Below are 23772 nucleotides of genomic sequence, written 5' to 3'. Positions count from 1 at the left end.
TTTGGTTTCCCTGTTTGTATAAGGAGATAATAGTACTAGCGACCTCTCAGGATTACAGTGTAACCAATGTAACACGGTAATGTAGCGGAACAGTGCTTAGCACATAGTAAACTCCATAACCTATTGATTTTTATCATTGTTATTTCTCCAATTTCTTTCTACAGTGTGTTTCAAAGAGGCAGTTAAAATGACAAAGGACTGGTGGCACTTACTTCAGTGTCTGAGCTTTAAAGTCAAACTTGGCTCTGGCCGGTCTCATCTAAACACAAGAAAAAATGTTAAGTTAAAAATCGTGATTCATATACAATGAAAAGAACACATTTCCACAAGTTTCTAGAAAGCAAAGCAGAAAAATTCAATCTAACCAGTTCATTCTGGTGTAAAATCTGGGCAAAATTCCACTTCTATGACCTTAGCAGGACACTAGATCGATGTTTGGTCAACTATATCATGCATGCGACTCTCCCTAAGGTGGGATGGATTTGCGGAAGAGATGGTTAGAAAAGTCCCAAAGCTGAAGTGCTAGTTCCCTAAGGCTGACCGTGGCTATTAAGAAACAGAACAAAACAAAACAAAACCAGAGTTAGCCAGAAGTCTTAGTGTTTAGAAATCACCACTGTCTTATTCTTAGATTATCTATTTGCCTGACTTAAATTGCCATCTGCAAGTAGACGAAACCCTGATTCACCTCTCACGTCATCTTCAACTCCATATATTTCTCATGGTCTGTGAGATCATCCAGAAAGCCAGATAAAGTGAGCCCTGAGCTCATTCTTTCTCTAAGGCTTCTATTCCTGTTGGCTAGCCCTCTGCTTCCAGAGCTCCAGGTCTGGAAGTCACCCTCAGCCCCCGTCTCCCTGTCCTTCTCAGGCTGTTACTAAGCCATGCCAATGCTCCCTCTCCCTCAGCCTGCCCCTCCACTAACCGGCTCCTGTCTGACCTCTAGTTCCTATAGGCACAAAGCTTCCTTTGACTTCGCTTCTCTTCACTCTAATCTACTGTCACTCAGGATCACAAACAACATTCCTCGAATATTTCCATCACATCACTTCCTTGCTTTGAAGTTGGCTGAGCCACTCAACTGTCCCACAGATCAAACTCAATTCTTGAAGTGGGTTAAAGCTGTTGGGTAATTTCTCCCACTCATACCTAACTGCCTTTATCTCTTTTTACACTCTTCCCATTCCAGTCAGGCCAGTCTATTTGCTACACCTTGCCTAACCCCCCTTCTCTGCCTGGAATTTCTTCATCTCCAATTCCAGCAAAAAGAGCAAAAAGTTCACCTTTACTTACCACCACATTCATGCACATCATTCATCCTCACTGGTAAAAATCGTTCTTTTAACTAATTTTTTTTTTTTTTTAAAGAAAGGTAGAGGAGAGAACTCATGTGAGCAAGCTGTTTACAGCTGCCAATATAATTCTGACCCCAGCCATGAGAAGATCCAACTTCTTCAACTGCTGTGACTTTCTGGTCTAGAGAAACAATGTGATGAAAATTAAATCATACACTTCCTCTTCGATATTAGAGGGCATGGCCAAAGTACAAAGGGAAAATGGGATGCTCTAGGTGACCAAAAACATGGTATGGAGAAACTTCACCAAGCTTAGCTTTAGATCTTAATCCCTCGGTGATATCCCCCATACGACCAGGCTCTTCAAGCTGGGGCCCTTGTAGGGATCTTCTTAAGGGCCATGAAATCGACACAGGAATTTTTTATTTTCATTTGATGCTTCCATCTATCAATCTATATACATACATGTTAGAGGTCAACAGGATGACTGCCTTATAACCAATGCCACACAATTTCAACGTCTGCATTTGTGTCTGTCTGTGACCAAAGAGCATAATTTCACAGCCGTAGGCAAATAATAAAAGAACAGATGTGGGATTAATGACAAACAACAAGTTCATAAAAGAAGGCCAAATGACCAAAATTGTAAAACAAACATTTCACAGTGATTCTAATAAAAGTGGTGGGCACCCCATGACAGCCAGCTACAGGGCTGTGTGAACTTTAAAAAATTTATACCAAACCCCACCATAGTCACACTTTGAGTGGCAACTAAATTCAGGCAAAAATTGATATGACCTATCAGTTAAATCGATAACTTGTCTATTTATGTAGTTTATTATTTAATCTATAAATTGGGTTAGGTCAATACGGGGGTTTGGTGAAATTTCTTTTTTTATTAAAGGGAATCTGTGCGTACGTTACTCAAGAAACACTGATTCGATTGATCTCTTAAGACGTAGTACGTGAGTCACCACTGCTTATACAAAGCATGTCTCTCTCTTTACCTTCCTCTATCTCCCTGAATCCATCAGTCCTCTGGCTCCCACAGCATTGTATTACTTACTACAACCGAGATAACTGTTCCTACAACATAGGTAACTGTTCCCAGAGTTCTTCTTCCACTGGACTACCAGCTTCCCAAGGGCACAATCTGAGTCTTGTTGCCACCTCCTCACAGGGCCTTGCACAGAACTAGAGGTCACCTGAGGTCTACTGAATGGGACTGAAGTCCTTGTATGTCTGCACAGCCCGGTGTACTTGGAACTTGCTGGTGTCTATTTTCTCACGTCTGTCAGTCAACATCTAGGACAGTGATTTTCAAAGTGTGGGTCCCTAAACTGGTATCATCAACATCACCTGGGAACTAGTTAGAAATGCACATCCTCAGGCCCCACTCCAGAATCAGGAACTTTGTGCGTGGAGCCCAGCAATCTGTATTTTAACAAGGTCCGAGGGGATTCTGATGCACTCAAGTTTGAAAATCACTGCTCCAGAAGGGCGGGTTAGGCAGAGTGTGCTTGCCTCGGTCCATGGTTATTCTGTCCCAGTTGCATTTTCATTTGCATGTATCGTCAATGGGTGTGAGTACGCAGCCCTAGGGTGCCGGCGCATGTTCCCGTCTTCTCCATCACTCATAAACAGGTAGGCCTGTGAATGAGGACCAACCATCATTGGAGCCTTCAGAACAGAGTAGTTCTGAGAAGCAGCTGGTGTGCTGGGGGCTGACGGGCTGTCCTTCCCTTGCAACTGACTAACCGTGTGAACTTCTGCTTCTTCCGTTTACATTTTCTTTTCCTCCATCACTTTAGAGACCTCTTTCCCTCTCTAGCTTCCCTTCTTTTAATCTGGTTCCCTCTTTTCTCTCTCTCTCTTCTTTCCAGACACCTTCTATGTCTTTAAAAAAAAAAATTGACAACTAGCCAGTGTTGCCTTTGTCACTCAAAAGATAGAAAAATAAATATCAATCTACTATTATATTGAAAGATTGTAAGACTGTATGTGCTTTGGGTGTCACTCATTTCCATACCGCCTAAGCCACAGACACACACATTTCCCCAAAAGGAGCTAATCTCCAGCAGGGCTACTTCAGGGTCACATGGCAAAATACACTCTGACACACATGCAGCCTTGGCCAGCCCAAGGATTTCAATACATTGGACTTAGTACAGGAAGCCAAGGCCTGAACAAAATTACTTCAAAGGTTTGTGCTTCTTCATTGGTTTTATAACATTAAGTTTCCTAATCTCGGCTGAGAAATGTCAAAATTAAGGGAACAAATGAGACGTCTCTCAGAGAGCCCTTTCACCCTCCATCAGCTCATCCTAACTGCAAGACTCTTTGGGTTTCAGAATTCTTCAGTGAGGCTTCAGCACTACTGAACACATGATTCAATTCACTCACTGCATAGTACTGAGCAGCAGTGTTGTTTGTTCTCCGCAAATTCAATATTAATGGTACTACATTTGGGGGTTGGTGTACCTGGTGTAAATAGCGCATTGCTAGCTACTTTTGGAACATAAGTTTCACTAAACCATCTCTTCAAAGAAGAATCTTGTCATTTCCGTACCACAGCTACTAATGCACATGGACTAAGGTATACGGTTTCTACGCAGCGCGCACAGGCAACACAGTATCATGATGAAATGCAGGACGAAGGGGACTGGACTCATGGAGGCAGCCGGTGCTCTGAGGCATGCATAAGGGTGTGCGCCAGCAGATCCCAGTCCCACAGCCAGACATGCTTGAACATACAGAGCACAGGACATGATAGGAATCATGTCCACTGACCAGCCACAGAAGAGCCAAAGCAAGCCTAAGGGAAGCCAAGATGACAGATGCTGTTTGGAGAACTAATTTGGCCTACAGAGGGCAATGCTGAGGGCAAGCAAATATTGCTTTGGGTCAAGCAGCAGATCGAGGTGACCAAAACAGACCTCTGACCCAGATTTCCTTTTTGCCGTATCGTCTATATTGAGGAGGTCCCCAAAGCGCTCATTAGTGATAAACTGATGGTGCGTTGGAATGACGCCCGTGTGGCGCCGAGCTGCAATATCGGCCTCTTCTTGCTCGCGCTTAAGTCGTCTCTGGTCCGCTAAAAGTTTCTGCCATGAAATTGCATAAAATGGGCAGTGAATCATCTGGTCCCAGGGTACTGGAAAACTGCCAACAAAAACAACTAAGGAAAAAGGTGCTGGGTCAATAGGGAGGAAACTTTATGTGTCACATGTCAGAGAGGCTTTATGGCCATAACTACTACGTTCCCGCTATAACCACCCTCTGCTAGGAAGGAGACCACGTGGCACAGGAGAAAACTGGGGAACGATGGGACACAGGGAAGGATGGGCTCCATACAATTACACTGTCTGTAAACTATCCCCTGGCCTCCTCCCAAGGCCTCCTCCCTCCTGCTACATGGGCAGCAAAGGCCAGGTGACACAGAGGGTACGTCCAGAGCATTTATACGCGTGCTGGGATGGGGGCAGGAGGCTGGATGTGCCGGCCTTACCTCCCTTAGGCAGTGATGCATTTCCACAGTGTGTTTCCCTGGTGGGACTGGGGCTGGCTAATTCCCGGGCCTACATCAGGCCTATGAAACCTGCAATGGGCTTGAACTCTGTGGGGTCTATGGTAATTGGGTCATTTTTGTGCTCTCTTTGTCTGTTATTTTAATATGCTTGATAGAGTGGAGCTGCCCATTTCAGAAAACATGGCACCCCCCTCTCCAAGACCAGCCAATCCTTCCTCTGGGCAGTTTTTAGGTGGCCTCAGAACAAGCACCAAAGGCTACATATGTGACTGGCAGGGAGCATCAGTTACTTTCTTACCGTACTTTTTTGTACTTAACTATTTCTTCATTAGGTAAAGTAAAGCTGAGTTTAAGGGAATGATGTAGAATATAAATACAGAATACAGAATATAAATATAAATGATATAGAAGATAAACTAAGAATAATGGTAACTGGATTTTGAAGAAATATTCTATCCTAAATTAAGCAAATAGTCATCTATTTCTAATTTTAAAAGCCTTTTCAAATAATTCATAAAATGTGGCATTTTTTCAAATGTCTTCATTGCCTACTGAAATGACCCTATGAAACAGAACTTTAGTATATCTTCCTATTCCATTCCAAATATACATTCTTGGGATTAACATTCCTGGTAGGAAAGCATGCTCAACAAAACATTTGTCTTCTTCCAGGAGGTAATTAAATACCTCAAGTCACACTTAGCCCCAAAGGATGGTGGGCCCAATTTTTCTATTTTTCTCCAGGGTCTACAAATAATAAAGTAACAATTCATCAAACGGCTCTAAGGATTTCCAGTGCTCAGGAAAGCTGTTGTAAAAATTAAATGAGAAAAAAAACGAGAATGTGCTTTGCAAAGCACAGTAGAGCCTTGGTTTCTAGCTCTGCATCTAGGGTAGGTAAATTTGGTATGTGGCCCTGGGCAAGCCACTAACTACCCTGTTGTAGTCTTTTCCGGGATAAAACAAGGGGGTTGACTAGATGGCCACTGAGATCCCTTCCAGGACTGACACATTCTCCTTTTCTGAAATGCCATTTTCATCAATGTTAATAATATGCATAGACAAATGCTAGGACTGGTACTCCATTAGCTGGGAAGTGTGTTTTTTCTGCAGCTGTAGGAATGAACTGATGTCTGAGAGTGCCATATACCTGGAGCTCTGGCCAAGGTTACATAGAAATCAGTGAAAGTGGACAGGGAATGGAGCAAGGTTCCCAAACCAGTGCTTGATTCAGCAAGCCCATCATTCCCATGGTTTAACCAACCATATAAGCCAAAACTATCGATTAGGACACAGAGTTTTTAAGGATCTTTGAGCTAGTGTTATTCAGGAGACAGCCCCTCACCTTCTGAACGCACCTCTTAATATATCAACTGCTAAACCAACTAAGTAAAATATGCCTCCCAAGTGGTAGGCTAAGAATTCTATCACAAACCCTTCCATGTTGGGTAGTAAGGTTCATACTAAGGTTTAGTAAGATAGAATCTCATATTCTTTCACCATAGCAGCCCAAGGCTACACAAGTGGGAATCTTGTATCTCTGTGAAGGTGACTAGACATGAAATCTGTTCTGTGGCCTGATGAACACCCTATTGTATGTGAGTTTTCCATCTCGTTAGTACAAATAAATCCATACATCAAATGCTTCCTCTTGTTTCTTCCAACAGACATGTGCAAGTATCTTACTAAATACTGTCTGTACGGTGCTTGGAGAGGGGGAAAGCCCTGGTCTCTTTTGTCCTTTGTCTCACCACCTGGCAGCAATGATTATCGTCCAGCACTCTCAAAGTGGCCTTACCCTAAGTCCTGAAGGAAAATCCACCTCAATTCTGAATCCACTCAACAAAACGGAACAACATAGAAAAAGGGCTTCAGATTTTATAGGGAAAGGAAAAGAGTTGTGTAGACGTGAACACCATTCCCCACCTGCCACCAGGTTCAAAGCAATGTTTCCACCTTAATTCATTAGAGGAAAATGAGCATCGGAGCTTTTTTAATCTACAGGACCTTTTCTCCCGGGAATGCAAAGTCTAGAAAGCATGCCTCATAACAACACTTTATCACAATAGGAGCTTGTTATTTTTGCCCGGTTAGCTGATATGTAGAACTACCTCTTCCTAAATCCCAAAAGAACATGTTCCTTTCCCACCCCTGTCAGTCATATGACTGCAGTACAGACATGTCAGTAGCTGTAAGACAAGGCCTGTATCCTGAAGTTCTTGGGGGGGGGGGGGCGGGTCTACAAAGGTCTGTGAGTGCATCTCTCTTCTTCTGAATTAAAGGCCACTCCTTCAAACTGTTTCATAATATGTATCATGGTCATTATTATCTTTCAGTTTCCTCTTTCTCCCACTGCATCCTTCTAAGTATGAACTGTGCTTTGTGCCAAGAGACGGGTGACCAGTATTGGGGAAATATGTGGGCAGATTTTCCTAGACAATAACAAGGCAAGGGTTGGGGCAAGGGATGAAAGAGCAAAGAGCACTACAGGGTGGGCACCCTCTTTCTGAACCTCCCGTGTTGCAGTACTGACTCGATGTGGCATTTAGAACTGAGTGCCTTGGGGAAACAAGTCCTACTTTTTGGAAAAGTGGACTAAAAGAGGAGTGACTGAGCCTATGTCATATAAGAAGCCACTTCTGACAAGGCCAATCTTTGCTTCTGACTGCGAGGCCACTTCACCTCTCTGACCAATATCTAGAATGTTTACTTCCTTCATATTTTAATCTGTGCAAGAGCTAAGAGATTCTAGAGATGGCACATACCTCTTTGTCATCATGACGTCTTCGAATAAATTCTTCTGTGGATTCTAAGTAATCAGCTGGTATAAAGTGTCTTGGTGATTCTGAATCTTGAAAACAACAGAGTAGAATCAAAACAGGCAAAGATTGAGCGGGAAACCAGATTTAGAAAAGATTTTACCGTTCATCCATTCTAAATACCAAGTTTTTATAGTCGTTGAGACCAATGATCAATAATCAAATTCTGAGGGAAAAAACACAAATCCCCCCCCCCTCTCACTTTTTGGATTTACTTGTGAACTAGTATATTACAAAAAAAAAAAAACTCATCAGAAGGCAAAAAGTGAGCAACAAGAGAGGATCTTCTCTGAAAAGCATCCCTACTAAGAGGCGTGCAGGATCTTACAGGGACACACTGTACACTCACACACACACAGGGCCACTGAGAGAGGCTGCCTCTCAAAACACCACAGGGTGAGTCGGGGTTGGTGCAAACTGCAAGGGGTTCAAAGAGTTCAAATGGACAAATTTCTCAGATGAGCTAAATGGCCAATTTTTCTTTCAAAACAGAGTTTGGTGGTTAGTCTGAATGACATGGGGGCTTTGTTTTTAAAGAAGTGCAGCCACTACGAGCCATGATTAATTGCCAAGCAAAACAAACAGAAAACAAAGGACGGACCAGAAAATGAGCACCAAGGGCACACGGGGGAGGGGACAGAGCAAGCAAAGTGGAGAGACAGGTGAGGTGAGATTGGGCAAACACACAAAATGCCACCTCCAAGGGACGGTCCCAGTTCACTTTGTGGGTTGTTGTTCCTGTCCAGGCCGTGGCCTGAGTACGGCACAGAGTTCCCATTGTTAAAGGCCCTCGGGCAGTCCTCTGGGACTGCGGGTCTCTCCTGAGGGGGCTCTGAGATCCGGTTCAGCCTGGCCACGGTGTGTCGGGAAGACAGGCGTTTGGGGACCGAGGGCTTCACCCCCGGGTGGGGATCATCCTGATGGGGCTGACTGGGGAGGTCTGGCTTCCGGCCAATGGGGGGGCCTGAGAAGTCACCAGGGGAAGGCTGTCTGGGGTGGTGCTGGGGGGGCTTTTTCAACCGGAAGGGGAGGGGGCTCATTAGGTAGATGTTCCTGAGGAGTGTGCTCTTGTCCGCTCTGGAATCTGGGCGCCAGTCAAGCTGCCTGCAGGTCTGCTGCTGCTCGTGCTTTCGGATGGTGGTGAAGCGGGTGTAGGAGGCAGGGCAGGCGCCCTTGCACTTGTTGAGGCGGTGTTTGGGGACGTCTCCGTGCACACTGCCACTGCTGCCCTCTCTGCTGTCGCTGGAAACATTTGAGCAGTGGTCAAGCTCATCAGAGCAGGTGGAGAGGGGTTCAGAAGGCGCCAGGCCCCTGAAGCCCAAGCTGGGCTCCCCCATATTGCTGCATGTTGGGGAGGCATAGACACCCCCGGGGTTCATCCCATCCATCTCCCTGGGCCGGAGCTTAGTGGACTCCAGGAGGGACTCAGCGGAGCGGGCTGAGGTCAGGCTCCGGGACAGCACAGGCGTGGGGGACTTGCTCAGCCTGCCGGACAGGTCCAGGGATGGCATGGACCGGGAGCGCTGAATCAGCTGCTCAAACGCCGTGATGCGGGAGGAGACGGTGTGCTTCGGGATGTGCTCTGAGCCCTCCTGGCTGGGGCCCAGCTCACCCCTAGCCAAGGCCAGGCTGCTCCTTTCAAAGTGGGAGGCGAGATCCCGCACACTCGAAGAGGAGATGGAGCCCAGGAAGAGGCCCGCTCGGTTGATCTGGTGCATGTCCCGGTAAAGCATGGTGAATTGCATCCCCCCCTTTCTCGAGAGCGGGCAGGGCCTCCTGGCGCTGCTGCCAAACTCCTGCAGGCTCATGGTGCTGCTCGACTTGCTATCGTAATCCCGCCGGGAACGCATGAACAGGTTCTCAATGCTGCCCCCCACTTGGAGCGGGAGACCTCTCTTGGAATCATTCAAAGAAACCGAAACGCAAAGATTCTCACAGCTCTGAGCCTTTTCTGATGGCAACAGGACACTCTTCTGTTCCTGCAAGAGAGCGCTGGGAGCAGAGAGCCTGGGTTTGAACTTGGAGGGAAGGATTTCAGAAATGCAGGCTTTCGCAGCAGACAGGGGTTTCTTGTGCTTACACACAGGGCCTAACGCATTGCTAGGGTTAACGGTTCGGCTATGAACTGAAGATGAAGAAATCATGTGAGCATTCCCACCTTTACGATCCACTGGAAAGCATGCAGAATAAAATAAACAGACCCATTAGGTTAAAGCTGAAAGCTGCTAAAAAAAAAAAAAAAAAAAAAAAAGTAAAAATAGGAGAGGTAACATGCTCATTTATCAAAAAGGTTTTTTGGTTTTTTGGTGTTTTTTTTTTTTTTTTTTAATTTCCAGTCGATGTCCAGAAGCAAAATAATCTGTGCTGCAAAGCAGGTGCAAAGATGCAACGAAAAAATGGCCACCTTGCTAGAGTTAGAAAAGGCTAAAAAGCTCAGCTAATTTCTAAGAAAAGGGAATCAGAACAAAAAAGAGACAGAGAGAGAGAGAGAGAGAGAGATGCTTCAGGGAGAGCAAGGTTGGGGGTTAAAGGAAGGGAAACTACTAACACCAGAAAGAAAAATGGCCGGTGAGAAACTAGAGGAGGGAACATAAGAAGGCTCAAAGGCCTGGAATTGGGTGCGTACCAGGCACAACTTATCCCAGTAGGTGCAGGTTCCCCTGTTGCCAACACCCTGATAACTCTGCACACGGGCAGGAGACACCCCAATAACAGTGTGAATGGGTGAGACGCCTGCAGGCTTGACTCCGTTACCTTTAGTGGAGGCTGAGCTGGATGGCCGCTTGAGCCCACTGAGGCCCTGGAGAGGGATGTCTCCACCTTCCAAGACGCTTTTATAAATCTGCCTCTCGTTTTCCAAGCTACCAAGTTCCCCAGGAGCTCCATCTGATTCCCTCTTCACTGCGTGGAAGTTGGAAGAATATATACTAAGAGTAATGTAATTATAAAAGAAAGAAAGGGGGGGGGAGAATAGGAGTTAGTATTTTTAACACTTTTCTAGAAAGCACATTTCCAGCTAAAGACAAGAAACCCACTTTCTGAGACCATACTCAAGCACCGTTCTTTTTAAAAGGCATTCTTATTTAGATATAGAGTTCTACAGAGAAGGCAGACCCACGGGTGCCCTTGAACTCTCAGGAATCGTGCCCAAACATCAAAGTGCTCTGAGATAACTGCATTTGTGCTTTAAAAGAATAACCGAGGAACACTGCTGGGGGAGGGAGGGCAGGAGACAAGGCCAGGAGTGGAGGGCTGGGAGGAAGGGAGTGGGGAGGACAGGAGGGGTGCTGGGGGCCCAGTGGCTGCACACAGATGGGGCAGTCGAGAACATGAGTGGAGCCTCTGTCATGTCACCAGCCAGGGTTGGCGACTTCAAGTCCACCACTTGGATCATTTTTCTGAGTTATTCTTCACAAGCGCTTTGGTGGAGGGAGCATTAAAATCACCCGTGAAAGCGGGAGGCCCAGATGTCCTGGATCTCCAGGAAAATCAGCCACCAAGTGAAAATGGGAGCTGAGGTTCTCAGTGCTCTTATTATCACCGCCACATTCTGTATTCACTGCTTTCAAAATTTGTATTCAGAACCTTATGACATGTATTATGAGTGTCAACTATTATTGATTGTTTAAATATATCCTTTTATTTTCATCTTGTTGAAATTCTAGGCATTTTTGCAGGTTACCACAGATCCTTTTTGGAATGAGGTTGGGCACAGAACCCATGAAGAGTGTTACTCACTGAACCCTCCCTTCCGCCAATCCCAGGGTTCAATGCCCTCTCCAACTGACACACTGACACATGGACACACACACACACACACACACACACACAGATAACTGAATGACTCTTTCCCACAAAAGTACTCAGGCTTCTGCTCAGCTGCTTTTCAATCCTACTGAATTCAGTTTACTGCTATCAGTATGGATTTCTCAGCTCTAAAGATGTAAACAGTTTGGTGGGATTTCTTCATCTCAATATTTTATGATGGATATTTTCAAGTGTGTAGAAAAGCTTAAGGAATTGTAATAGTGAACAGCTATGTGTCACATCCCTCCCGCTGGTTTTACAAGGAACACTGGGCTGCATTTGCTTTAGTCACACATCTATCCATCTCTGTCCCATCAATCATGATGGAGTTACTTTACATTTCCCGCAGCCTCTGCGTCCCCACGGTCGCAGATAATGATGGCAACAGCAACCGTGCACACCACCGGGTGAGATGGCCCGTGTGGGAGGCACCGTGCTAAGTGCCTCACGATCATTCTCTCTAATCCTCACAAACAATCCTATTTTCTCCACGTTCAGATGAGACGAGGCACTGAGAGATTCGGGCACTCGGCGAAGCAGGCACGGTTTAGTGGAAGGGCAGAGCTGGAACCTGGGCCATATCATGGAGCAACATGCAGAGTATTCTCAGCCTTGGTTTTATATATGACATTCGCCTATGACCAAGGGCTTAAGGATGCTTGAGCTCCACCTATATCACCACTACCGTGTGTCACCTGCCATGAATGCATGCCTGGGACAAGCAGCTCCAGAACCCAGGGGTCAGAAACAGAAAAGAGGTGGAGAGGCTGTGATTAAACAGGCAGTGTCTCCACCTTGAGTAGTTAAGCTCCACTGAGCAATTCCACTGCTCCCAGCACCGCTAATACCCCTCATAGGAGCCCCTTACATGGGCCCACCACTGATTTTAAGGGCTTTATGTGCTCTATTTCAGGGGCATGCCCAGGCAGTCAGGATTCCCCCAGGTCCCTCCTCACTCTCTCAGGCCTAGGTCATGGGATCAAATGCTTTCTCCCTTTCCTCAGATGAAACAGAAGGTCATCACTGGGAAAAGAAAACCAACCTCAAAGCTGAGAAGATAAAAGCACGCGAATCAAGTGAGTCTCCCGAGCGGCCTCCAGGGTGTGTGTCTCAGAGAGGAGAAACCTCCAGGAGGGGTAGGATGGGGCAGTCCCTCTCCCAGGCTGCGCCCTTAATTGGAGGAACCCACTTGACTGTAAGGTCTATGAGAACACTCAGTAAATATTTGTTAAATGAATAAAAGGTCACATTTTCTGCAAGTAAAACTGGCACAACATGATCCGATTAAGGGTGTGTTTTGATTCATAAAGTTATGCATTTAGAAATTCTTCTATAAGAATTATGTCACATAAAGCTCCTAGCTCCCGACATCAGTGACCATGGAGTCATGGAGTCATCTGAAGGGTGGAAAGACTAAGACTACAGGGAATTAGGGCAGCCCAGGCTTAGGCTGGCTGTCCTCCCTGGTGCCCTGGCCTCTCCCTGGAGGTGCCCACTCCACCCCTAGAGACAAAAGAAGCTTGGCTTTCCTAGGCTCGGGGGGCCAGGCAACTTTGGGCTCTCTTGCTTCTGCCTGCAGGGGCACTTGCAGATGTTCCCAGTTCTGACTCATAAAAGCCATCAACTCTAGCTAGAGGGCTGTCATACTCATTCCTAAAGGTGACTTGAGAGGCTATGGTACTATATGCCAATTTAAATAAATGGAAGCTCATGTAAACTGGCTTTCACTTTAAATTTCCTAATTAAAAGTAAATCTGGGGGCCGGCCAGGTGGCTCAGGCAGTTAGAGCTCCATGCTCCTAACTCCGAAGGCTGCCGGTTCGATTCCCACATGGGCCAGTGGGCTCTCAACCACAAGGTTGCCAGTTCAACTCCTTGAGTCCCACAAGGGATGGTGGGCAGCGCCCCTGCAACTAAGATTGAACAGGGCACCTTGAGCTGAGCTGCCGCTAAACTCCCGGATGGCTCAGTTGGGTGGAGTGCGTCCTCTCAACCACAAGGTTGCCAGTTCGACTCCCTCAAGGGATGGTGGGCTGTGGCCCCTGCAGCTAGCAACGGCAACTGGACCTGGAGCTGAGCTGCGCCCTCCACAACCAAGACTGAAAGGACAACAACTTGACTTGGATAAAAGTCCTGGAAGTATACACTGTTCCCCAATAAAGTCCTGTTCCCCTTCCCCAATAAAATCTTTAAACAAATAAAAAAGTAAATCTGCTTCTTTTCTAAACTTCCCTTTCACAGTCCACTCTCTTCTTTTTGGTTGCGTTTTCTGATTTTGTCTTTCAGTTTAACTCCATGTTTCTCCTTTTTGTACACCTCAACTGCAAAAGACCCATGTATAGATGTTGTTACTCAGGGTGTCAGGCAGGATCTCTGGTCCCGCTCCCCAAATAAGAACGTAGGATATGGTGAAGCCAAAAAGGAACACCCACGGAGCCATAGATAGGGGAGTCAGACCACTATAGTCTCGCTGGCAGCTGGGTTGGAGACACAGGAAGCAGGAGCCACACTATCCGCAACCTGCTGCCCACTTCTCTCTGCCAACAAACCCTACTTGCTAGCTGCAATCCGCGCTTGCAGGCTCAGCCACCATCTTCTTGCTAGCCCCCATTTTCTGCTAGCGTAGCCACGGCAGTTATATTAGTGGCCAATGGCTCACTGGTTACAGCTGACGGCCAACTAGGCATAGCTGATGGCCATCCAATCACGGTTGATGGCCATTTACTACCTGAGCCAGCACCTTTCCATGTGAGGCCGAGAGCCTGGAAACCGCACTCCTGGCTCTGTTCCCACAGATGTCCTTTAGCCCTGCCAACCAACAGCTGTGGTGACTGAGGTCTGTTTTGTGAGGGGACAGTCTCTACAGCCCTGCTTGCCCTGGTTTAGGACTAACCAGACCTCTCCCAGCATTGGGTCATTCTGACAGCGGCTTCCATCCTGCTGTCGTTTGAATTGCCTCAGCCTTGGTCAGGACTTCCAACCCACTCTTCCCTAGTTCTTCCTGACTTCATTTAGTCAGGACTCTCAGCCATAACATGGGCTGCCAGACATCACAGCTCCTCTACCTCACCAGCTGTCACAACTCACCCCCACCCCCACCAGCCACGCCACTTTCTGGCTTTATTCCACTCATTATCACCATTTTTTCCTGCTTCCCAACCAGAATGACAAACCAGCACTCAGGAAACCTCTCAGAATAGATTTGCTATGGCCAATTGTTTTCTTTCTGATACCAAAGTCAACATGCTTTTTCCAGATGTGTAACACTTTGCAACTTGTTTAAAAACAATATCGAAAAGCTCTGGAACAGTGTTTTCAAACGTATCATCTCCATTGGATCTCCTAATATTGGAAAGACAGACATCATTTGTCCATTGTACCAAAGGGGAAACTGAGGACGAGAGTGGTGAAGGCATTTGCCATGAGGTTAGAGTCCTTGGGTCTTTGTTGTATACAGGATGAGAAAAGTACACTCAGGCTGATTGAGAAAGACCCAAATTACTTAACAAAACAAGTTCAGAAGCTCAGCTCTCAGCAGCCTGGGTTGAGCCAGTTTTTAGCTGAGAAAGAGTAAGCCAGGAGGAGACAGCAAGAAGAGAACTTACCCTCAGGCTAAGATATAGAGATGGCTGCTGAGTTTCAAAGGGATTCAACAAAAACACACTCGCTCACTCGAAGAAAAAGTGAGAGAACAGAGCGATCATTTTGGGGCCAAATGTTTCCAATTGTGCTAACTGGTGGAGCAGGCAGGCAGGGTCCCGTCAGCTGTGATTCCAGCCTGACTCCAACAAGGAATGTAGATCAGCTGATGTAAGCCCGCTTATTTTAAAAATGTGGAAACAATCTGTTTCTCTCAGCCTCAATTTGTCTCATTTGCCAAACTATTAGGTGTGGTGAGAGTGTCCAAAAAGTCCACCTTCAAATCTTTTATCTATAGAGACCTTTCTTTTGAGCTCCAGACACAGATATTCAACTGCTTTGTAGGCAGCTCCACCTAGGTGTTCCTCAGGCATCTTACATCCAACATGTCCCAAATTAAACCCAGCTCTGTCCTTCCACTTCCCATCACTCAAGCCAGAAAGCCCAGGGAACCCACCCTCTTCTCCTTGCTCCCCAAACCTAATCAGTCACCAAGTCCTAGTTACTCCCTGTCCTTGACACAGCTCAACTTAATCCCTTTGCTCTCCACCTCCTGGTCACCTCCCCACCTGCTCACCTACACTCTGCAATAAGCACACCAGCACTCCCCTACTCCCCAGCCCGGACTCCTAATCATTTCTGCAGATCACTGTCAGTGGTCTTTCTAGGGAAGATCTCATCATGCCAGTCCACTGCACATTTCACATGTCAATCACTCTCCTAGCTGGAGATTCAACAAGGAACAAAACAGATACATTCCCTCTTCATGGAATTCACTGTCCAAAACCATTTGGTGTTTTCAGGAAGAAACAAAAAAGTAACTGTTTTTAACTCTGGCTGTAGGGGAGGGAGCCTAGACAATCTGGAGGGGGCAGTTTCATCCTATAGCCTTTCACACTGCATGAAAAATTTACTTTTTCGATTTATAATGTTATTGTTACTTGCTGCTCCTTCTTTTCCTCCACAAAACAGAGGCACTCCTGGGTCCCGTCACTGCAGGTACCACACTAGAATCTGATTGTTATTTACAAATCTGTCTCCCCATTACACTCTGATTTTCCTCTGGAGGGCAGGCTGTTTAGATGGTTCATCTCTGCATGACTGGTGCCCAGCACTGTTGTTCCATAAATATTAGTAGAATAAATGATTCTATAAAATTAAATGCCTACATGCACACAGATTTCTAACACATTTTTAAACCCTGGGAAGTCTCCAATGTTTCATATGGTTCTTCAGGTAATGGTTTGTGTTTTGATTTTAAGTCAGATTAAGGAAAAAAGGTGTTTTCTCTAGCCTACCACTACTTAGGAAACGGCAGGCTTCTTCTTGAGTGTCACCTGCTGGCCAAATGGAGTAAAGCCCTTTGGTTAGGCAAAGAATGTGTTGGTCCTAATCAATGCTGAAATACTAAGCAATAATGAAAACGAGTAGTCTAACCTGCTGATTTATAGCTCCGATAACTCTACAGAAATAGAACACAGATTTGGAATACACTGTGATCACAACTATAAAAATATATATCTTTTTGGAGAGAAAGGGCTGGTAGGATATTGGGACCATAGGTGAATTTCTTCTCTGTTCACAGATTCTTTTAAAACTGTGATATGTAATCAGGTTAATTAATAAAATTCTAAACTGCAGACTGTCCAAGATATGAAAGTGGATTTAAAACAAGACCATCACTTCTCCAGTGATCGCAGAGTTTTTGAACCTGGGCCATCTGTGACTCCTCTTTATTCCGTCCTCGGGTTAAGTCAAACCTTGCCAATGTTTCAACAGGCCATTCCTTTCCACCCAGTGAAAGGAGCCAGATTCAGTCCACACGTCGCCTGTCTTCATGCTGAGTGAGTTGGATTCTAGTTAATTAAGATTTATAGCTGCATTCATTTACTTAGCAAACGTTTATTGTGCACTTTCCTACATGTCAGGCCCTGCACTTCGGCTGGCTCCTCACCAATTCCACATACGGAAAAACCTAACTCATTTAAACAAACTGGGAGAAAACCAAGCCTGAATTGTTAAAAAAAAAAAAAATCCCCAATGGTAGAATAGCAGGAGGGAAAAAACTCATTTATTCCTGCCAAGCATTTCATGAGAGCTAGGCTAGGGATGAAAAACAGGTCTTTGGAGACCTATTTCCATGATATAAATAAGAGTGCTTGGTAAATTAACACATCAAATATCCTCCTGTGCACCACCACTCAGAGTGTCTGACAGCAATTTGTTCTTTTAAGCAGTTTGCATTAGTCACCTTCAATCCTGCTAACACAATATTACAAATAGTTGCTTCAATTGTATTTTTAATCACTCAAAAACAGTACACCGTAGCATGCTCTCTGTTAATTTATTACCCAGTTTTGAGTTGGTCTGGTGCAGATGAGAGTTTACTGCCAACATCAGTCCCCTGGCCTCAAACTTCACTGTTCTGGCTCTGGCTACAGCTCTGCCACGTACCAGCTGTGGACCTTGGACTTACACTGCATTTATATGCCAGTTTCCTCACCTATGAAATTGGGATTAAAAATAATGCCTGATCCTGGAATACTGAGAGGACCAAATGAGGTCAAGTAAGTAAGATGCTAAGCATAGGGCCTAGCACACAGAAAACACTGAATAAATCATTGAAATTATCACTTCATTCAGGACCTGTGCACCCAACTCTTGACAGCCCATGGGTACTGCTTTCTCTTCTGAAAACTTTAAACCTTTATAGTCTACTTCAATCATTTGCCACTTTGTCTTATTTACTAACATTCACTTTGTGTGTGTGTGTGTGTGTGTGTGTGTGTATGTTGCCCCTAAAACAATTGAGGGACTATTTCTTATGTTCCTATTATAATACCTAGCATAGGGACTTAGATAAGTCGTACAAAGGAATTCACTCCGCCGGCCACCTGAAGCAACCTTTTCTGTCTTATGCATTTCAGGGAGATGGGGGTGAGGAGGTAGAGTGGAGACCAGGAAGCAGGGCTAACACTGTGTGATTCCAAAAACAGCAGCAGCAGGGAGAGATCTGGTCCAGTCAGGCGCTGGACAGCCAGGACTGTCAAAGTGACAAAGTTTGTCACTTTGGTAGACACGTGGCCTCAGGGACCAAGGAGAGTTTGCTGGGAGCTATAGCCGTGAAGAAGGTAGCCTAAGGTCATCTGGTAGGCTTTACCTCTGAGAGCACAGATGAGGTCTGACAATTAAGTTCACGAACTGGTTGCAACAATGCTGGTAACCTTTTTTGCTATCAGAGGGATTATTCACTATGAATTTGTACCAACTAGACAGTTAACCAAGTTTACTATGTGGAAGTGCTGAAAAGGCTGTGTGAAAAAGTTAGACGACCAGAACTTTTCACAAACAATTCATGGCTCTTGCATCACGACAATGCACCAGCTCACACGGCACTGTCTGTGAGGGAGTGTTTAGCCAGTAAACAAATAACTGTATTGGAACACCCTCCCTCCTCACCTGATCTGTCCCCCAATGACTTCTTTCTTTACCCGAAGATAAAGGAAATATTGGAAGGAAAACATTTTGATGACATTGAGGACATCAAGGGTAATATGACCACAGCTCTGATGGCCATTCCAGAAAAAGAGTTCCAAAATTACTTTGAAGGGTGGACTAGGCACTGGCATCAGTGCATAGCTTCCCAAGGGGAGTACTTCGAAGGTGACCGTAGTGATACTCAGCAATGAGGTACGTAGCTCTTTTTCTAGGATCAGTTCGTGAACTTAATTGTCAGACCTCATATCTGGGACCTAGAGGACCTGACCTGTTATCGTTGCAGTTGAAGGCATAGTTCAACTAACTCCTTAAAAGAGAGTGCGCCTCAGAGCACAGAGTGGAGGGAGAAGGGGAAGGGGGTCCCGAGGCCCTATCTGAGCTTTGATTCCTCTCTGTCATATCGGAGGCCTGATCGCCAATCCTAGAGTAGGTGCAAGAGACTTTGTACCCACGCTTCTCCAAGATAGAACTGTCCTCTATGATGGGAAACTTTCCCTCTAGATGCTTGTCCTAATACATTGTCTCAATTTTATCTTATGCTCTGGGGTATATTAATCATAATCATTAATACACATATTTATAGAAGAAAAATGAACAGAATAGATCTGGCTAGAGATTTGGTCATTACCCTAAAAGGATGATGTTTTTTTCCCAATTTTCCAGTGAAACACCCAAATCCCAGCTAAATGACTTTCAAATGAAACTACTCTTGCAAAATGCCCAAGTGACCATAATATTTGTCCCCCATATAGAAGTCAGGCTTCTATATGAACAGGTGAACTCTGCTCATTATGGATTTATGCAACCCAAATGGAACAGGTCATAGCTATGCCTTTCCCTCTTGTCATACTTCAAAGAATAAGATATGGATATAATGGTGATAAGACGAGGAGCTGTTCCCACCAGGCACAATGGAGATGCAGACTTTGCCCTCAAGGAGCTTATCATTTATTAGCTATTATAAAAGTACAAGAATATAATTCCAGTATATGGAACAGAAGTGAGTGCCATAAGAGAAACATGAGACTGGGTATAGAAAGGCTCAGTTAGGGCCTACTTACACAAGCTAAAGCATTTGCTATTTACCAGGCATGCAAGGGGGTGTGGGCAGCACTGGAACACTTTCAGCTGGGATAATAGCTGCATGGCAAAGTACTGAGACAAGGAATCTGGTCGAGGGTACAAGATGGTTTGGAGGAGAGGAAAAGGGCTGGTGGTTACCCATGAAGAAGTGAGTGAGATGTGCACGTGTCACCTGGGCAGAATCCTAAGAACTGGTATGGGGAACTAAAGCCACATCTCTGAAAATCAGACAAGTTAGGTCCCTCTCTGCCTCACCTTTCCCTCTGACAGATCCACCCTACCCCACCCCCCCTTTAAGCAGTCACACACTCCCTTCCCACAAGAATCAGCAAATGAGGTGAACTTTGATTCTAAACTCAGAAATAAACGCACATTCTAAAGGCAAAGATGCCAACACAGGGAAAAGCTCATCAAAAGTAATATGAATTATCACAAAATTAATTTGGAAGTGGAGGAGAAAACAGAAAAAAAGAATGTGAAGACTAGAACTGAATTGTTACTTATCACCAAATTGTACATCATTCAAAACTACTAGACTGCTACAAACAGAACACACTTGGGTCCAAAACACAAGCTTCTTCCCATTTTTGACATTTCATACATTAAGCCATGCAAACAAAGTGGCAACTTACTATCCAGGAGGCTCTGAAGAAATTTCCGGAGTGGGGCTGATTGCTGAGCTCTGTAAACATCAAAAAAAAAAAAAAAAAAGTGGATATGATTTATTTTGACTCAGATGTTTCAAGCCAAGGGAAAAAGAGAGAAATCCCTTTCCTTTCCTGATTTAGATAGGAACCTCTGGGAGATTGGGAGCCTGGCTCTCAGAGCTGGTGGAGGGTTGTGCCCTTTCCTTGGGAACATTTCTGGGCAAGTGGGTGTTCTCTTTCCCTGGGCTTTTGCCTCCCAGTGGTTGCAGCCAAGGCTCTCTGGGTGGATCAGGGGATGGCCTCCTGGTTTCTATGTACCTTCTGTTGCAGGCCTCTTGAGTAGATTGGCCCACCCTTTGGCCAACATGCATTAGTGATGTGGGCAGCACACCCTCCACCAGCTTATGCCAGCCCTCAGACCCCCTGCCAACCCACCACAGACTTCTTCATGCGCCCAGATGCCACATCCAGAGAGAGGGCCACCCAACACCTCAGGTCAGAATGTACAAAAATGCATTTTAAAAGACCCTACTGCGTTTAGATTAATTGTTTGCCTCTGTAGATTTAGAAGTGTGAGAAGGGAGAGAAACACAGTTTCACAAAGCTATTAATGCCCATCTCAGCCTGGGTGAGGGAACATTTTATAAGATTTCAGGCCACTATGCAAAAGGAAGAAAACAACCGAGAGCTATACGCAGAGAAAAAGCAACATAATTGTGTAGTTTAGGGTTTCTGTTGTTTTAGAGAGAAAATGGCAAAGCATTCAATATATTTGCTTTTAAAAATAATGTGGTAGTGGAATAAATCAATGAAAAAGTTAACTTCTGAAGATACTCCTATCATCTCTAATGACCATTTCAAGTAAAACAGCAATCGGGAGGAGAGAGTTGAGGAAAGGAGAGAAAGATAAATACCAGGGAAAGAAAAGGAAGGAAGACTATAAAAGAGGGAGGACAAGGGGAGGCAACCTGTATCAGGGACTCAACAATCTGGCCCTCTGCTGGAACACCCACCCTCAACCTGCAGGGTCCTTTCATTTCTGAGGGCACCTCTACCCCAGGACAATGCCTCTGCACCCTCTACTCCCCCATCATCCCTCAGAGAAGGCACTGCTCTTACCTCCACATTCATCCTTCCAGCCCTTTGCCTGCATGGGTCTCTCCTGCCCATCTTCTCTCCCAGAGTCTCCCATCTTGGCACCTGTCCCATTCTGAGTCTTCACCCACCCCTGTGGACGATGCCCTGGTCTCCATCTTGGAAAAACTTTTTGCACGACCGTGCTGAGTCCTCTGGGAACATCCCCCCTCCTTTCTTCTGTGATCACGTTTTCAATCACTGCTGTACCCTTGGGGGGGTCCCCTGACTCCTCACCACATACTCTACCTCCCATCCACTACTCACTCAGCAACCTTCAAAGTTTTTGAAACCTCTTGGTAATCAAATCCATGGACTTTTCCTCAAAGTCTATTTCTGGGACATCTCCTTTTGCTTCACTACTCACTTTTCTTCCTCCCTCTCAGAACTGCTCTTTCTCTGACCCTCCCCGTGTCATCCAACATCCCAATGGGTAGATGTTGGTCTCTCATCCCTTCTCTCAACATGATTCTCCCTTCAATCTTTCAGCTACCCCAGGTTAGGTGTCTTCATCTGCTCCCAGCGCGTCAACAATCACTTGTCTTCAGGTGACTCCAATTGACTTTGTAAGCCCCTGCCTCTCTCACAAGACCTAGTCTTACATTTCCAACTGGACAGTCCCTATGTGATACTCAACCAATACCTCAAAAACAAATGATCTAAAACCAACTCCTTCATCTTAACTCTGCATCGATTTTCCCCCCACATACTGATGTCCCCATTCTTCCAGATGCCTGGTCAAAACTCTAGAATTGTCTCCATCCCATCCCAACAATTATTTGTTCTTCACACCAATTGGTTAAAATGTCCTGCTGCAGTTTCCTTTGTGATGTTCCACATCTGCCCTTCCCCTCCCTTCATGCTGGTGCTGCTGGAAAATGGGCTCTCACCACTACGAGTCTGGACTACACAGTAGCCTCCTTGCCCTCTCAACCTCCAACTGGAGATTTTCCCTTTGATTCAGTCTCTTAGAGTGATAACAACAACCTTCCTGAATTAAATCATTGGTCTGAAGGCAAAATAAATCATTTCCTTAATCATATTTTCTGAGCCTCTAAAACCAGGGTCAACCCTTTTTCCCAAACCTACCTCTCACTACCATGTTTCCCTGAAAATAAGACCTAGCTGGACAATCAGCTCTAACGCATCTTTTGGAGCAAAAATTAATATAAGACCCTGTCTTATTTTACTATAATATAAGACCAGGTCTTATGTAATATAAAACTGGATTTTATATTAACTTTTGCTCCAAAAGATGCATTAGAGCTGATTGTCCAGCTAGGTCTTAATTTCAGAAAAACACGGTATTACCACCCCAAATTTTCTATTGCAGCTGAATTCTACTTTATTCCTTGAATACATCTTAATCATGTTCACTTCTGTGCTCTTTACAGTGCCTCAAATGGATGTCCCCTACTTTCACCAAGTACCTAAATTCATCTGTCCTGTAAGATCTCATGTAACTCCTCTGAGAGTCTTCCCTGATTTTCCACAAGATGTCTCTCTCTTCTGGCACCTACAGCCCATACCATTCGTTTAGCCCTTAGCAGGCACTGGTGTGTACTGTGGGAAATCTTTCATTTATGAGTGTGACTAAACTGTCATGTTCCTGAAGGCAAAGTCCATTTTATGGTGCTGATTTAGAACTTCCCTCAGCATGTCTCATACACATTCGGGACTAATGAGTGACAGGTAACTGAACCAATGGGAAGATGACTCATTTGTGCATCAGACATTTCTTTGTGTCCATTCTGCCCCCGGCAGAGGTCTAGGTACTGGAAGCCATCTGGGCCCTCAGGGAGGTTGCAGTTAGTTCAATAGTTCTCTAGCTGCCTCCCATCCGCATGTGTTACAGAATCACTCATTACTTTGGACTATTTTGAAAAGTGCCCCTGATTCATTTTCGGCTGACCTGTAATCTCAGTGCTCCCACCCTGCTCAGCTCACTTTAGGACTTACCTGTAGCAACAGCTGTCCCTCTAGAACTAGCTCAGACCTTCAATTCCAAAATGGCTTTAGCTGGTTTCAAACTCCACCCTGATTGGAAACAGCCCCCCTTTTACCACCCACCACCTCTATGCCTCAATTGTGTTCACTGTGACTCACGTTTCATGCTTCCTCCAACTTCTGAAAGGGGACTGGGCCTAACCACTTTACCCCTTCCCTGGGTTGTGTCTTTAGCACTCACATGCCTTCTGGTACCCAAGTCACTCATGCTGGTTGTCTGACCCTCCTTGTCTCAGTTCTGCCTAACTAATATGTAGTCCATTCATGTTTGCCACCTTTCCTGACGTGGCCTGTGGACCTTCCTCGCCTCTTCAG

At 45.4% G+C, this 23772-nt stretch overlaps 1 protein-coding gene across 50 annotated transcripts in view; it reads right to left on the bottom strand.

Moving 5' to 3' along the window:
- Positions 1 to 23772, bottom strand: part of SORBS1 (sorbin and SH3 domain containing 1) — a 221724-nt gene that overhangs the window by 28302 nt on the left and 169650 nt on the right. For 32 of the 50 annotated variants that reach the window (XM_081073897.1, XM_081073899.1, XM_081073901.1 and 29 more), the window contains 5 exons: positions 20302 to 20351; positions 10398 to 10570; positions 7590 to 7675; positions 4232 to 4399; positions 213 to 259 (listed from right to left, as the gene is read on the bottom strand). In XM_081073897.1, the coding sequence (XP_080930023.1) occupies positions 213 to 259; positions 4232 to 4399; positions 7590 to 7675; positions 10398 to 10570; positions 20302 to 20351 (524 nt within the window). Of the gene's footprint in view, positions 1 to 212; positions 260 to 4231; positions 4400 to 7589; positions 7676 to 8340; positions 9814 to 10397; positions 10571 to 20301; positions 20352 to 23772 lie in introns of all 50 variants that reach the window. The other 18 variants (XM_081073904.1, XM_081073893.1, XM_081073939.1 and 15 more) reach the window with 2 other exon arrangements.

The sequence above is a fragment of the Rhinolophus hipposideros genome (assembly GCF_964194185.1).
Source record: "Rhinolophus hipposideros genome assembly, chromosome: 15".
NCBI lineage: Eukaryota > Metazoa > Chordata > Mammalia > Chiroptera > Rhinolophidae > Rhinolophus > Rhinolophus hipposideros.
Note: the sequence above shows the minus strand (reverse complement) of the source record. Positions and strands in the feature narration are given on the sequence as shown.